Source organism: Thamnophis elegans, chromosome 2, assembly GCF_009769535.1.
Source record: "Thamnophis elegans isolate rThaEle1 chromosome 2, rThaEle1.pri, whole genome shotgun sequence".
NCBI lineage: Eukaryota > Metazoa > Chordata > Lepidosauria > Squamata > Colubridae > Thamnophis > Thamnophis elegans.
The window spans coordinates 168568964-168585581 of record NC_045542.1 but is presented as its reverse complement, the minus strand read 5'-3'; the positions used below and the strand labels follow the sequence as shown (position 1 = coordinate 168585581).

Here is a 16618-nt window from a genome sequence, read left to right as displayed (position 1 = left end):
AGAACCGGCAGTAAAAAAATGTGAATTTCACCACTGGTTTGGAGGGCAAGCAGCCCTCCCTCCTCAGAGCCCCAATGTCTCTTCCCCATATTCCTTACCTCAAACACCGACAGATAAGAAATTTGGGAGAGATGCATTGGGGCTCTGGGGGTGGGGGGGAGGGGTGTTGTTGTCTGCCTGCCCCCAAACTCTTCTCTAGAAAGCCCAGACTGTGGCCAGGCCCCTCTCGGGATCTGAGTGTCCTGGATCAGAAGGGTCTCCCCTCCTCCCCTCCTGCGCCCCTCCCCCCAGGATAAACCTCCTGCTTTTCCCAGCCTCGCAGTTCCGCCCCTCCCCCCAAGAAGTGGAATTCCTGAAAGGGGATTTCCCGGTGGAACTTTCACTTTCCCCTCCAGGCCTCTCTCGCCAGTTGCGCCTGGATGTCTGCCTAGCAACAATGACGACAGAGGTATGCTTTTTTCCCTACTGGTTGAGGTCGCCCAATCGCCAGCCGGCTCTGGATTGTTGAGTTGTTAACCACCCGGAGCCCCTCTTGGTTTGCTTGAGACTTCCGGAGAGCGGATCGAAGGTGGAGGATCGAGGCCAGGATGTCTCTCCGCTCTGCGCCCTGGCTGCTCCTGGCGTTGGTGGCGGTCGCCCTACGAGGGAGCTGCTTCGGTGGGTCCCTTTGAGGGCCTTTGGCGGGGGGGGGGTTCTCCCATTTTATCTGCCAGGGAATCTCTCTCTCTCTCTCCTCCCCCCCAAAGTTTATTCCCAGAAGGAGACTCCTGATTCGGTCCTCTTTCTAGTCCGCTCCCCCTCCCCCTCTGGCCACTTTAGGATTAGGCTCCAAAGTTGCCCCCCTCCAGGAGAGCCCCTCTGGGAACAGGACAAGGGTGGTCCCTCCAGATGTCACTCAAGTCTACTTGGGCGCCCCGAAGCTCAGTTCCTTCCCTCCCCCAAAGCGGAGATTGTCGGAAAGCGGCCTTTGCACGTGATCAGGTCAGTTCTCAAACTTCCTGGCTGCCTTCGCCCAACCCCTCCGCCTGCATCCTCTTCCCTGCCTCTGCCGATGATCTCTGGCTCTTTGGGGCTTCTGGTGCTGGGAGGACCCGGCTTGTTTCTGGGTTCCCAGCATTGGCAGAGGCGGCGGTTGGTGCAAAGGAGCGATGGGGATAACGCTGCCGTGTGAATGCAGCAGGATAAGAGTCTGGAGAGAGAAAGGCTCCTGAAATTCCCCTTTCTTCCTTTTCACTTTCTCCTGGATCCTCACCCTCCCACCGCATCCCAAACCCCAAGATCCCCCAAATTTTATTTTCTGGGACATGCAGGGATCATTTGCCTCCTCCTTCCTTCTTCCATTCCAAAAGCCCCCAATGTGGGACAATTTGCAGAATTAAAATAGATGAAATCTAATATGATGATGTTATTATTCCTTAGTAATCAGGAAGGGGCCTTTGGGGTGTTTCTGGTTGATTGCTCAGAGAAACTATCAGGGCAGAAGCTTTTCAAAAGACAGAAAGAAAAGCTAACAGCTAATCTTAAGGATTAAAGAGGCTGGTTGGAGGCAGAAGAAGAGAAGAACCTCTGGATGGGGAGCATGAAATGAAGGGCTTGCTTGGAGACAGACAGGCCCAAACTGACCTGAAGGGGTTTCTTGACTGTGAGGATGTCCAACCCGAGTTCCATTCAGACGTTTCTCCTCTCAGGCAGACTTCAGGCTTCCTCACTGCTCAGCCCCACAAGGGAAAGAAACAAGGGTTCTGGATCACGGAGAGTCCGATCCCCCCTCCTTCTGTTGGAGAAAAGCTCCGATCCCTTTAGATCCTGAAATCTCCCCAGAGCAGGAAGTGGATCTGGGGCTCCCTCTCCCCAAAAGCTCTGAGAAGCCTCCGGGATTGTGTCGAGAAGCAGGAAGGAGGAGGCCCAGGCCTTTGCCTTGGACTGGGAAGGACTGGGAGGCCATACTGGAGGGAATGGGAAGTGGGACCACAGGTAGTCCTCTAATTAAAACAGTTCATTCAGTGATTGTTCAAAGTTTTTCTGTTTACTGGGCAGCCTTAGAGTCTCTTCCCAGCTGAGCCCCCCACCCCCCATGGTTGGTCTCAGCAGGAACTCAAGCAGCCTCAGGGGGGACAGGGGGGGTGGGGGCAGGGTGGAGAGCCCCATGGATTTTTGGGAATGAGGGGAATTCTGGGAATTGAAGTCCAAATGACTGAGAAACTCTGATTGAGGCCTTTACGTTGAGAGTCTCTGATCCTGTGAAGGGTTGGAGAGCAGGATCCCAATCCCTTCCCCAGGAGGCTGAGGGGCATTTCTGCCTTTCTTTGGGCTGACAAAGTGCAGGATGAGCCCCAGAGGAGGACGAGGGTCAGAGCAGCTTCTGGGGAAGGTGAAGGGGGAGATTCAGAGGAAAAGCCTCCGGGAATGATGGTTCCGGGGCCCTAACTGGGTTGCTGAGATGAAGAAATCTTGGGAGAATCCCAGTGAGATTCCCTGTGGAAGGAGGGGGAGCCCCTCGGAGTCCTGGGTTCAAGGCAGATTCCTGCTCAGATGGCTGAACTCTGGGAGGGGAGGGGGATTTTCCAGGGTGGTGGGAGAGGGACAGGAGGAAGATTTGGGAGGCTACGTGGCTTCATTGCTGCTCCCTTCTCTGCCCTCTTTGCCTCCCAATATTGAGGTTAGGGGGAGGGTTCACATTGGCCTCTGGTCTCACCCAGATTCCCCCTCTCCCATTTTATAACATCTGGAGCTTTTAACCAGCCACTTTGGCCCCCAGTGATGTAAATGGAAAGTTGGGGTGACCAGGTGGGGTTTCCTGCTGCTTTTGAGCTTCTGGGGGTGGAATCCCCTCTTTTACCTGCAAGGCCACTGCAGCTTCCTTGGGGCAGAGACTGAGCAATCCAGAAGGGGGTTTGAGGGAGGCCTTGCTGGAAGGTGGGAGGACACAATTGGAGCAGGTGAAGTTTGGGGGACCCGACCTTCCCCTCCTCTCTCACCCCCACCTTCCTTGCCCTCCAACCCTTCAGGCCCCCCAGAAGCTTCTTCTTTCCCTCTCAGTTGCTCCCTCATTCCCCCTCCTGCCTCCTCTCCCCCCATCTCCCCCTTCCTTTCCCCCCTTCCTCCTCCTCCCCCAGCTCTCTTCTTCTTCTTCCTCTCCCTTCTTCCTCCGCAGAGCCTCAGATGGGAGCCTCCATGGGATCTGGGTCCTTGACTGAAGCCCCCTAACTGTTCTCTTCCGGCTCCCTTCCAGGCGCCTCCTCCCACTCCATGAAGTATTTCTATACCTCCATCTCGGACCCCAGTCAGGGGCAGCAGCCCCACTTTGTCGCTGTGGGGTACGTGGATGATCAGCTCTTCAGTTACTATGACAGCCACAGCCAGAGATTGCAGCCTCGAGTCTCCTGGATGGAGAAGGTGGGGAAGGAGGTTCCCCAATACTGGGACAGAAACTCCCAGATAGTACGTGGCCAAGAGGAGTCGTTCAGAGTAAGCCTGGAGAACCTGAGGATTCGCTACAATCAGAGCGAAGGTGAGTGATGGGTCTGGTGGCTCCTCCGGCCCCATAATCCCCTCCCCAGGAACCAGAGGGGGAAGAAAGGAGGGTCCCTTCAAAGGGAAAGGTCCCTTCCACACCTTTTGAAAAGCCTTTTTTTATATATGTTTATTCTTTTCTTTAATCAATATAAGATCGTCCTTGTCTCCATTGCTGACGATTTCTGCCAATTGCAGTTAATGGAAACGTGTTTAAATTTCTCCATCTCTCTTTCTGGATGTTGATATAAACTGAGGTCAAAAGAGACCGAAATCCCCCCTCCCCCCATGACAGTTGGAGGGTCCTGGGTGGATCTCCTGCTGTGGCGGAGGAAGTGGATCACAGGCCTCTCCCCTCCCTGAAAAAAGGGCAGGTGGATCCTAAGGAGATCCTGGGGGAAGCAGATCCTCCTCCTTCTCTCTGTTTCCACCCAAGAGAAATAAGGGATCTGGTGCGGATCCACCTGGGGAGACTAGATCCCTTTCCTTCTCCCCCTTTTTGGGGGCAATGAGGGGGGCCCAAACACCAGGAGCTTCTCCTCCTCCTCCAGTTGGAAGGAGAGGCCGGGAGGCCCAAATGGGGTGGGGGCTCTTGGAGGGGGGATCAGAGGTCCAGGATCCTCCCGATGGTCTTGAGGGGGAAAGAGAGGAGAGGAAGAAGCCTCCATTTGGGGCCCTTCCTGAGTCCCTCAGAGCCTTCCTGGCTTCCCCTCCTTGGTCCCTCAGGCTGCCCTGCCCTCTTGGAGGGGCTGCCCTGGATGGGGGGGCGCTCTTTCTTCAGCATAGCCCCCCTTCTTCTGCCTCCTTTGGGGGGAGAAGATTCGCCTCCAAGGAACCTCATTTAGGAAAAGGGATGGAAGGAAATGTGTGTGTAGCTAAAGGCTCCTTTTGGCTGAGGAAAACCTTCTCCACAAACATTCACCATTTCCCCTCCTTTCCTCCCAAGAGCTCTGCCAGTCCTGCCCCTGATCCCCCAGGATCCCCCCAGATCCCTCCAGGTCCCCTGCTGGCCACCCAGGGGATCAGAGCTGGGCCCAGAGGGCTCCCCCTGGTGGAGGAAGGAGGAAGGAGAGCGGCCGGAGGGGAGGGGAGCCTCCTTTCCAGCTAAAGAGCCCCCAAGGTCCCAACCTTCCCTCCAAGGGAGGCTGCTTCCCCCCTCCCATTGCCTCGGTTGCCTCCTCTGGACCTTCCCCGGCTCCCTCCTCTCCTTTCGGAGGCCTTTGGACCACAACCATGGCACGACAAAACCACGGTCCACTAAAGCGCGCCCGATTAAAGCGCGTACCTGACGTCATCAGCAGCGCGACAAATACGACTGCAGAGAAAAAAGGGCGCTTTAAAAAGCGCTTTTAAAGCAAGCCGATTCACATAAAGGTAAGCGTTAGGTTTAGGGTTAGGTTAAGGGTTAGGTTTAGGGTTAGGCTTAGGGTTAGGTTTAGGGTTAGGCTTAGGGTTAGGTTTAGGGTTAGGTTTGGGGGGGTTAGGTTTAGATTTACGCGTTAATTTTAAGTTTACCGCTCACAGCATGCTGTTTTCGTCGCACTGTGATGACGTCACATATGCGCTTTCATCGAGCGCGCTTTAGTCTACTGCGGTTTTGTAGTGGAACCGACCACAACTGCTCCCAATACTCCAGATGTGGTTGCTCTGCCTTGATTCATGTAGAGGCTGTGTGACATTTGCCTCTCCTGTGTTTTCAATATGTTTTAATGATCCCTGACTTCCTGTCAGCCTTTTAAATTTTCTACCTGATTTTTACTAAAACTTTTCCACAAAAAGATAAAAACTAATAGAAAGTAACATAAGGAAAGGAGAGAGGGAAAAGTTTATAACTTCACATCAGTTATAAACATAAATATATTTTAGCTTCTCTAAAGCCTCCTTTCTTAAGCTTTTGACCCTGGAGGATCCCTTGAACTATTTTTCAGATGTCAGGAAACCCCCTGAACATCCAGGCTCAGAGATGGGCCAGAATTGTTTCATGCGGAGACCTGTAGAGATGCATTAATAGTGTTCTTACACTAAACATCACAAACCAAACTTGCCTTTTCAATGTGATCCCTGTGCTTTCTTTTTGCTGCACAAATATTCAATTCTGTGCCAAACCTGAGATAAGAACACATTTCATCTTCAAGGGAAAGAAGACAATTTCTGTCTTAGCTTTTGATGCTTCTGAAATGACAGAATTTGTTCTCAGAAGTTGAAAACTGCAGCCAAATATTTAGTGCTTTCCTGTGAATGGCAGGAGATTCTTCTTGGACAGAAATCAAGAACTATTTTTCCCATGGGGAGATTTAACATTTTTTTTTTAACATTTTATTACGATTTATAGGCCGCCCTTCTCCCTGAGGGGACTCAGGGCGGCTTACAATCACGGGAAGGGGGTGCAATAATACAAGACAAACAGTGAATAAACAACATAGATAATAAAACACCAACTTGCATTCAACAGTCAACCAACACTCGGGCGGGTAATTTAAAAACTTATCCCCAGGCCTGCTGGGAGAGCCAGGTCTTAAGGGCCGTGCGGAAGGTCTGGATAGTGGTGAGGGTACGAATCTCAACGGGGAGATCGTTCCACAGGGTCGGAGCTGCAACAGAAAAGGCTCTCCTCCGTGTAGTCGCCAGTCGGCATTGACTGGCGGATGGAATCCGGAGGAGGCCCAATCTGTGCGATCTAGTCGGTCGAAGGGAGGTAATCGGCAGAAGGCGGTCTCTCAAGTACCCAGATCCACTACCATGGAGTGCTTTAAAGGTGGTCATCAATACCCTGAAGCGCACCCGGAGACCGACAGGTAGCCAGTGCAGCTCGCGGAGGATGGGTGTAATGTGGGCGAACCGCGGTGCGCCCACTATCACTCGCGCGGCTGCATTCTGGACTAACTGCAGTCGCCGGATGCACTTCAAGGGCAACCCCATGTAGAGCTCATTGCAGTATTCCAGCCTAGAGATCACAAGGGCTCGAGTGACTGTTGTGAGAGCCTCCCGGTTCAGGTAGGGCCGTAACTGGCGGACCAGGAGAACCTGGGCAAATGCCCCCCTGGTCACAGCCGACAACTGATGGTTAAAGGTCAGCTGTGGATCCAGGAGGACTCCTAGATTACGGACCCTATCTGAGGGGTATAAAATTTGACCCCCCAGCCTGAGAGTTGGGATGTCAGCCAAATTGTTGGGAGGGAAACACAACAGCCACTCGGTCTTGTCAGGGTTGAGTACCAGTTTGTTAGCGCTCATCCAGTCCTTAACGGCCTCAAGGCCCCTGTTCATCACGTCCACCGCTTCATTGAGTTGGCACGGGGCGGACAGATACAGTTGTGTATCGTCCGCATATTGATGGTATTTTATCCCGTGCCTCCGGATGATCTCGCCCAGCGGTTTCATGTAAATGTTAAATAGTAGGGGGGATAAGACCGAACCCTGCGGCACCCCATATGTTAGGGGCCTCAGGGACGATCTCTGCCCCCCCACCAACACCGACTGCGACCTGTCCGAGAGGTAGGAGGAGAACCACTGCAAAACAGTGCCTCCCACCCCCACCTCCCGCAGTCGTCGCAGAAGGATACCATGGTCGATGGTATCGAAAGCCGCTGAGAGGTCAAGGAGAACCAGGATGGACGCATGGCCTCCATCTCTGGCCCTCCAGAGATCATCGGTCAATGCGACCAAAGCGGTTTCAGTGCTGTAGCCGGGTCTGAAGCCGGACTGGAAGGGGTCAAGATAGCATGCTTCCTCCAAGGCCCGTTGAAGCTGGAAGGCCACCACCTTCTCAACAACCTTCCCAACAAAGGGAAGGTTGGAGACAGGACGATAGTTGTTTAAAATGGCTGGATCCAAGGATGGTTTCTTCAGGAGGGGTCTCACCACCGCCGTCTTAAGTGCGGCGGGGAAGTACCCCTCCCGAAGGGAGGCGGTCACGACCGCCTGGATCCAGCCATGTGTCACCTCCCTGCTGTTGGCAACCAGCCAGGAGGGACACGGGTCCAGAATGCAGGTGGAGGCACTTACAGCTCGAATGGCCTTGTCCACATCCCCAGAGGCAACATCCTGGAACTCAACCCAGAGATGGTTTGCCAAGTGATCCCCCTGTGTCTCGGCTGGATCTACGGCGGTGGAGTCCAAGTCCGAGCGAAACCGAGCAACTTTGTCCGCCAAGAATTGGGCATAGTCCTCAGCCCTACTCTGCAAGGGGTCTCCCGCATCCCTCCTATTAAGGAGGGAGCGGGTGATCCCAAACAGGGCGGCTGGGCGTGACTCGGCGGACGCTACCAAGGCGGAGATATGCGTTCTTTTGGCAACTCTTAATGCCCGGATGTAATCCTTGGTGCAGGTAGTCAAAAGTGCTCGGTTCTCCTCGGACTTATCGGACCTCCACAGGTGCTCTAGGCGTCTCCTCCGGCGCTTCTTCTCCCGGAGCTCCTCGGTGAACCAAGGAGGTCTCCGGGATCCGCTGACCCGGAGGGGCCGTAGTGGCGCAATCCGGTCAAGAGACTCCGACGCCGCCGAATACCAGGCGGCAACCAGAGTCTCCGCCGAACTGCGGGCGAGAGTGTCGGGAATTACCCCAAGCTCCGTCTGGAACCTCAGGGGGTCCATAAGTCGCCTGGGGCGGAACCACCTGGTCGGTTCCTCCTCCCTACGGTGGGGGTTTGGCCTCCGGAAGTCAAGCCTCAGTAGGCAGTGGTCTGACCACGACAGGGGTATGATCTCATTACCCCTCAGACCAAGATCACGCATCCACTGCTCCGAGAGAAATACGAGGTCGAGCATGTGACCCGCTGTATGAGTTGGGCCCCAAATTACCTGGGTCAAGCCCATGGCTGTCATGGAAGCCATGAACTCCTGCGCCCCATCAGAGCGTTCACCGAGCGATGGCAAGTTAAAGTCCCCCAGAACTATAAGCCTGGGGAGCTCAACTGCCAGCTCGGCTACTGACTCGAGGAGCGAGGGGAGGGATGCTGCAACGCAGTTGGGAGGCAGGTACGTTAGCAGCAAACCCACTTGACCCTTGAGGTCCAACTTTATCAGCAGGGACTCACACCCGGCAAGCTCCGGAGCAGGGACCCTACGAGGTAACAGAGACTCCCGGATAATAATAGCCACACCGCCACCCCTTCCCTGGGCTCTCGGCTGATGAAGCACCTGAAATCCCTCTGGGCACATCTCTACAAGGGGGACTCCTCCTTCTGTGCCCAGCCAGGTTTCAGTAATACATGCCAGGTCTGCCCTCTCGTCAACAATTAAGTCCCGGACGAGGGGAGCTTTATGAACAACAGACCTGGCATTTAGCAACAGCAGCCTGAGACCAGGGTCCTGACTACTCGCGCCATCTGGTCTTGGAGTGGGACTCATAGGGCCGGAAGGAGGGATCTCTGTAATATAGCGAACCCTCCTTCCCCGGTAATGGCTTGCCCTAAAGTCCCCGCCATATCTGCCCCTCCCTGTTATGACCGCAATGCTCCGACCCTCTCCCGTGGCCATAGTCCCCCCGACCACCCCAGTGACCCCCGCAAACCCCGGCAGGTCCTCCGAGTCAATCATACCCAAGCTCTCACACAAGCAGTCCTCACGAGTAATTAAAAAACACAGATTACAACAATAATAATAATAAAAGTGAGATCATTCACACTATCCCAAACAATCCCATGCACTCAACATACCAGTTTAAAAATTTTAAATTTAAAAATTAAAAATTGCGCAAGTTGGCAAGTCCGTGCTAAGCTTGTGATAGTCCAAGGCGTCCTCCACCCTCCCCTAGGGGGGGAGGGGGGGAGAGGTACTCCACTCCTCTCCTTCCTATGGCAATTAATTGGCAGATGGTTAAAGGCCCAGTTCCAATCCACTGGAGATACATAGAGGGGGGAGATCAGGGAATCTCCTCTCGAGGGAAGGATCAGACTGGATCGCCCAAGGATCTTCCTCTTCCTCCAAAGGGAAGTTCTCTGGCTGAGCAGAAGATGCAGAGAAAGGATCCTCTCACCTGTCATTCCTGGGTGTGGAGAGGAAAGGAGAGGACTGGTCAGTTTAGTTCAACTCTACTTCCAGGTGGTTTTCCCTTAGATTCGAGGGTTCCTGGCGTCCTTCCTCCCTCTCAAGCCCACACAGGAGTAGAAACAATTCAGGATTTCCTTTTGGTTTTCTTTTAAGTCCAAGAATCTCTTCACTTGAAGTTGAAATATCTTCTCCAGGGCCTTCCAGAGCCTGTAAGCTTCAAACTTCATTTCAAAGGTCAATAACCCTTTGGGTCTCCAGATCAGACTGGGCCACTTGCTGCTGTTGCTGAGGGAAATATTCCTTTGGGGCCCTTCGAGGCTTCATTCCCAAATTACGTTAAACCATGGTTTGTTTCTGGTTAGCCCAATGTGGGAACCAGCCCTTGTGACTTGGTGCTCTTTGTGAACAAAGAGCATGATTTATGGTCATAGGGATCCCTGCAAGCTTTTGCCAGATCGAGCAGATCCTCTTTGAAGCCATAAGATCCGCATTCCCTTTTTGCAGCTGCAGGTTCAGGCAGCTGTTCCCTCTCTGGGATCCCTTCCTCCCCCCCCACCCACCCACAAGAGTCTCCCCTGCGGAGGAATGGCAGAAGGAAAGATGGAAGGGTCTCCGTCTTTCCGCTTCTTTGCGACTCCTTCTTTTCTCCATCTCCCTTGGGATCCTCTGCTGGCTTTTCCAGATTCCCTTTTCCTGGGGAGATTCAGGGGCTCCATCCTGGGGGGGAAATGCAGGGATGCTGGTCGAGGGAAGGGAAAAAGGCAATTACTGATGGGGACTTCTTTCCCTTGAATGCTTGGGAGGAAATGGGGGTGTCAGTGCCTGTGTCAAGGTCCCTGCAGGGAGGGGGTCTCTGTCTATCTTCAGGACTCCCCAAACCATCCTCCTGTCTGTCTTTCAGGCCTTCACACATGGCAGCTGATGTATGGCTGTGAGCTCCAGAGAGACAAGACCAAAAGAGGGTTTAGGCAGTTTGGCTACGAAGGGAGGACCTTCATCACCTTCGACAAGGAGACCCTCACCTGGGTGGCTCCCGTCCCCCAGGCCCAGATCACCCAGAGGAAATGGGATGCTTTTTCAGCAAAAATCAGGGACATAAGTTTTACCTGGAGGAAATCTGCATTGAGTGGCCGCCCCTTTTCCCTAGGTCTACCCCTCCCCCCTGGGGTCCTTCATCCCTCCAGGATCAGCTGGATGAGATTAGCATCAATGGTGGAATTGCAAACAGGAGCCCGCACTGATGATTGCCCACAGCCCCTCCCTGCCTGGGGAGGACCCTCTCTCTCTTCCATTGGTATCAACCTCTCTCTGCCCCCCCCCTCCTTTCAGAGGCAAAATCTCTTTTCCCAACTGATTCCCTTTGATCTCTCTTCCTCTTAAAATTGGGGTTGTGTCCCTTGGAAAGAGGCCTGGAGCAGCCTCAGATTCAGGGGAGCAGAAGAGGAGGCAAAAAGCAGGGAGAATCTTCTGTCTGGTTGTTGTCTTGAAAGGGACCTTAAAAGACCATCTCCACTTTCCCTCCCCTGAAGGGAGCAGCCCAAGATCACTCAGAGTTCAAAGCAGCCGGAGAGGAATTTCCTTGGAGCCTCAATTTGCTTCCGGAGGTTTTTCAGGCTGAGTCCCTGGGAAGGACTCAAAATCAGGAGTTCTTCTGGTTGAGCCTTTTCCAGATCTGGATAATTTCCTAAAACTCTTGGAGAGGCTGCAAGTGTGGAATGTGAATCTTTGGGTTAAAACTAAGTGGTGGGAGATTTTCCTGCCCTCCAAGTTTCCCACCCACCTTCCAGGCTCCGGAGGGGCTCAGAGTTAATTCTGGGGGTGCCGTTTCTGCAGAGACCCCAAAGGTGACAGTGAGCAGCCGGACGGAGATGGAGGATGGGATGGAGACGCACATCTGCCGCGTGGATGGCTTCTACCCCAGGGAGATCGATGCCTCCTGGAGGAGGGATGGGGAGGTATGGCTGGAAGAGACCTTCCATGGGTCTGTGGCCCCCAACGCGGATGGGACCTACCACTACTGGCTCAGCATCTGGATCGAGCCCAAAGAGAGGAGCCTCTATCGGTGCCACGTGGAGCACGATGGCCTGCAGGAGCCTCTGGACTTGGAGCTGAAGGGTGAGAGGCTGCAGGGAGGGGAAGGCTGGGCTCTCTGGCAGGCTGGAGGGTGGTGGGAGAGAAATCTGACCCCAGCTGTGTCCAGATGTGGTCATAGTTGAGCTTTCATCCATTGGTCCTTCCAGTGTTTGAGGCTGGAGAAGCTGCAGGGACCAGTCCGTAGAACTGACTTCGGGTGATGGAGAGGACAGAATCCCATCCCAATACTTGGCCGATCCTGATGAAATTCCCTATTTTACTTCAAATAATAAAATGCAAACACTGAAACTGAAGTAAAAAGCATACAGAGCTGCCCAATTCCACTCAGAATCATGACTTATTGGAGTAGCCTATAAAAAGAACAAAAATGTTTTTGTTTAACAAATGTTTGTTTTTTTGTGTTGGAGAAGTTTTTGTTTTGGAAGCTGCTATGAGTCAGAAGGTGGGAAAGGGCTGTTTTTGAGTGGAAAAGCCAAAGAGGAATTCAGTTGCCTTCATGCTGGGCTGGTGTGAGAAGAAGGCAGCATCCTGAGGACACGTCCTCTAACAACGGATAGCAAGGCAGCTTCATGTTACTTTGAGAAGGATCCAAAAATGAGCCCATGGAGTTTTTAATTTGGGGTATTTCCAGCTTTCACTTCTTTAGGTCTCTTCCCTGGTTGGGAAGATTGTTTGGGGTTCTCCTTCAATGATCTGCTCTTTCTCCCAATTCAGAACCAACCAGTTCAAAATCCAACCTGGGGCTCATCATTGGCTGCTTTGTGGCTGCCCCTGGCGTGTGTGATGGCTGGGATCCTGGTATTCTTCAGTAAGTATCTTTTTGGGGAGGGGGGTTGATGGAAGGAAGATGGGGAGATTCCCCCCAAGTCCCTCCCTTTGGGAAGCTTCTTCTGGGCTTCCTTCTGTCCTGTTTTCCCAGCCCTCTTGGGGAGCATCTGAGATCTCAGCCTCTTGCTGGGACTCCAGTTCTATGCAGCTGAGTCTGAGATTCGGGCAGTCCTGTCTCCTTCTGAGTTGGGAAGAGGCATCCCAGTTCTGTCCCTTTCAAAGGCTTTGGTCAGAGAGCAGCAGAGAAGGATTTCCATGGAAACCTCCCTCCCCTCCCAGCTGTTCCTTCTGCTTCCCCCAATTCCCCTCCCTCCATCTCGGAGGCAGCAGGTCTCTCTTGGGGCAAATCAGGAGATTCATTTGTATTTTGAAGATCTTTCTGTCTTGGTTGATGGGACTAAGTGACAGTGAAGCATCTGGAGTTCTTCCTCCTACAGAGGGAGAGTTTGGATGATCTCTGGTGGATTATTTTGAGCTTTCACTGGTTTTTATTCTTGCAGAAAAACGTCAAGATGACTACAAAGCAGCACCAAGTGAGTGATTTGTCTTCTTTTCATGTAATCTCCAACTTAGAGCAGGGACCAGAGGCTCCATTATTTGAGAGGGACGTGTGTATGTATATGTTCCTCTTCCTCCTAAGAACCAGGCTGGGGAAGTTGGGCCCCCTTTTCCTTACAGCCAGGCTATTAGTAGAAGTGGAGTCCTCTAGGAGAAACATCTGGGAGAAGGAACCTTTAAGAAGATGAGAAGACACAGGTGGTGGAAGGTCCCTCTGACTGAGGACTTGCTCTGTTCCCCAAGTAGGCAGAAAGGAAAGGCTTGGCCAAGTGAGAGTCAGAAGCTCCATAAAATTAGGGATGAAAAGGGGGCATTTTGAGGGAAAAGGAGCTTTGGGGGATGCCAGCTGGATCTCCTCTTGGTCTCCTGTCCCAAAGGCTCACAACTGGTTACAAAAATAAACTTTGAATCTATCTGTATCTTTTTAGGCCAGCTCTGCCTTCTGGCTTTGTATGATAGAAATAATAAATTTTAATAATTATTTCCAATGCCTTTTAACCAAAGCAGTTTGATCCAAACTCCCTCCATGTTATTTGTGCATTTTTATTGTGTGGGAGAGAGAAAGGGAGGGAGGCAGCTGGAGTCAGAAAGAGCTGAGCTTCCTATAAGGAGGGAGAGAGAGACGGACAGACAGACAGACATCCTCCCTCATCCCCTTTTTCTTTCTTTTCCAGCAAGTGACAAAGGATCCAGCAGTTCAGACCAGGGTAAGTTGGAGGGGGCAGCTGCTGCATGAGCCATTCTCTCCCTTTGCAAGACTTTGGGGGGATGAGAGGATGAAAAGAGAGGCCCCCACTTTTAAAAGCCCCCTCCCCATTCATTCTGCAGAGGAGAAGGGAAACTCCCTGTTGGATTCAGGCAGGGGAGGCAGCCCAGAGTCTGCATGGTGGAGCTTTGGCCCCCTTTGGAGGAAAAGGGCCTCAATTCACAGAGGGGAAATAGGGAAAGCACCAGTGAGGCCATCATCCCCAGTGGTTAGAGACTCCTCTGGTGGCATAGCTGAGACCTGGCTGACTCTGGATGGGGGGTTGTTTCATTCACAGAGATGTGCCCAGATGGGTTCAGGGTTTGGGATCCCAGCTGAGACCCCAGGCAGGATTGGTGGGGTTACAGGGGTCATCGGAGAATCTCTTCTGGCACTCAGGAGGCTCCCACCCTACAATTCTGGTGGTGATTTCCTGTTTCTGACTCTGGGCTCACCAGTTGGGATTGTTGCTACTGTACCAGCCTCCCTGATGCATGGCCAGCTCCCTGCCTCAGCTGCTGGGGGCATCTCAGGGTTGGCATGGAGTTGCCCAGGATTATGGTCCTGGGAGACCTCAATCTGCCATCCCTGGGTTTGGCCTCAGAAGCAGCCCAGGAGTTCATGGCTGTCATCCGGGGTCCGACTGGAGACAGAGGTCACACACTGGACACGATCTTCCTGTCAGACCAAATGCAACAGGATCTGATGGGGGAATCTGGTTTTCATTTAGTGTTTTAAATATTCTACATGTGATTTTATTGAATTTTACTTTGAGCTGCCTACAGTCACCTTAATGAGATAGGTGGAGATGGAAGTTTAATTAATAAATCAATAAAAAGCTTTATGTCCTCTGAGAATTTTGGGAAGCTGAAGAGGTTGAATGGTGAAGGGAGAGATTTCTCCTCCTCAGAGGATCCAGACTTTCATTCATTCTGTGTCTTTCTCTCCAATCCAGGGAGCAACCGGAGTGTTTAGCAGCCCCCTTGCAGGTGAGTGGTCTCAGTGGGGGCCGTATGGGGTGAGAGGGAGGGGGCCTTTGGGGTCCAAGGACCAAGTGAGGGTGAAGATGCTTTGGGAATCCCTCTTCTCTCTCCTATTCACCTCAAACACTGAAAGGTAAGGAATTTGGGGGAGGGGGCTCGGGGGAGGGGTCTTCCTGCCCCCAAACTCTGATCCTCTGGCACCTCTCAGGCTCTGACTGGCTTGATCCAACTAACCCTTGGATGCTTTCTCCCTCCTCTTTGCAGGGGAGACTCCCAGCATGAGGGGAGAGGAGAGCAGATGGGATCGGACTCCTTCTGAATTAGGCCGGACTCTCAGGAGGAGCCCTTCAGGCCCTTCCTGCATGCTGGAGCCTGGAGAGATTTTTGGGTCTTTCATCACTTGTGCTGCCCCAGCAGTATCTAGTTAGTGTAGGAATTAAGAACTGTCTCCTTTAAGAAACTACCTCATGGTAAATGCAGGCAGAGACTGCCTTATGGGAAATGTAGTTCCATAACATGTGATCACATCTTTGTTTATGATTGGCCACCGGGGCATCTTGCCCACATGCAAAGTTTATAACTGGGCAGTTTAAATGGCTTTGTGAACCGGAATAGTAGCATTTTACATCTCCACTCAGCATAGGGATAAAATCATCATCTTTTTACACTACGTGATGGGACAGATCATGGAAAGTCAGAAGTATCTTAAGACTGAATTGTAAGTGTTGTTATTAAGGATGCCTGATAATAAACATGGTCTGAAATAGATTCCCAAATGTGGAGTTATCTGGCTGCCCGAGCAGAACCTCATTGCCCAGGGCAGAACAAGGAGAGTCCTATTATTTAATATGGGACTTATGGTACAATTGGTTAGATGATAGATGCAAAGACTAGAAAGCTAATGATGAAAGATGATTAACAAACCAGAAATAAATACAGGTATAAAGTTATATAGAAGAATACGTATTGTAAGCAATATTACCAGAATGTACAAAAGTGTAAATTAAAATATATAGAATGATAAATGTATAGAGAACTATGTTAGAACCATGGAAACAATAGATGTAAGTTTGTCGTATGCAAGTTCCTATATTTTTTATTCTTTTTTATGTTGACTATATTGTATGAATAAGAGAAAAATGGACATAATTAGGATATGTAACATCATGTATATCTTACAAGTTGCTGATATAATCAGTATATCGTTGCTGCAAAGTTGAAACTGTGAGGTAAAATAAAAAAAACATGCAATAAAATATTAATAAAAAAAGAAAAATGTGTAACTATGTGTAGACTCACAATGCAAGTGAGCGAACCAATTAGATTTGTGTGACATACAGCTAAACAGCATTCAACTAGGACGGAGGTAATATGTTTATTGTTAATTTTATATTTGTTGAACACATTTTTGTGTGTGTACATGCCTGTCTTTCTGTAATTCTTGTTTTGTTTTCATTCTGTATTTGTATTTTATTTTTGGAAAAGTGAATAAAATACATTCTCATTGTGATGCTCATTCCAGATGCAGCGTCTGTCTTATCCTAGAGGCTGCTAGAATCCCAATGTGGGACTAAGAGGCTTCAGCTGGAGCCTGGCAAGACTGATTGTGGCTTTGGGTCTTGGGACCTCCAGTTCAAAGACAAGGCCATTCTTGGATGGGGTTGCCCTGCCCCACACAAAACCCCATGTGGAAGGTGTTTGAAAATCAGGTGGTAATCATGGCCAGGAGGCTCTTGGCTCAACTTCCAGTTATGTCAGTTGGGGTTAGACTGAGGGGACAACATCTCCTTAATGGGATGGGTGGAATGGGGATAAGAATAGGGAGAAGTGGAGTGGAATGGAATGGAACATAATAGAACAGAACAGAATAGAATAGAAAATAGAATGGAAAATAGGTGAATGGAAT

The 16618-nt window shown here is 51.4% G+C and overlaps 2 protein-coding genes across 3 annotated transcripts in view; one reads left to right on the top strand and one right to left on the bottom strand.

The window, feature by feature from the left end:
• LOC116503412 (major histocompatibility complex class I-related gene protein-like) overlaps window positions 1-16618 on the bottom strand; it is a 187185-nt gene that overhangs the window by 124382 nt on the left and 46185 nt on the right. The gene's annotated exons all lie outside the window — the stretch shown is intronic.
• Window positions 482-15190, top strand: LOC116503450 (major histocompatibility complex class I-related gene protein-like). The gene is given in 11 exon segments (XM_032209861.1): window positions 482-657; window positions 3233-3511; window positions 10406-10585; window positions 10588-10651; window positions 11309-11619; window positions 12313-12361; window positions 12363-12406; window positions 12927-12959; window positions 13659-13691; window positions 14685-14718; window positions 14977-15190. Coding segments are annotated over 10 exon segments (1083 nt in total). The 5' UTR covers window positions 482-587; the 3' UTR covers window positions 14705-14718; window positions 14977-15190.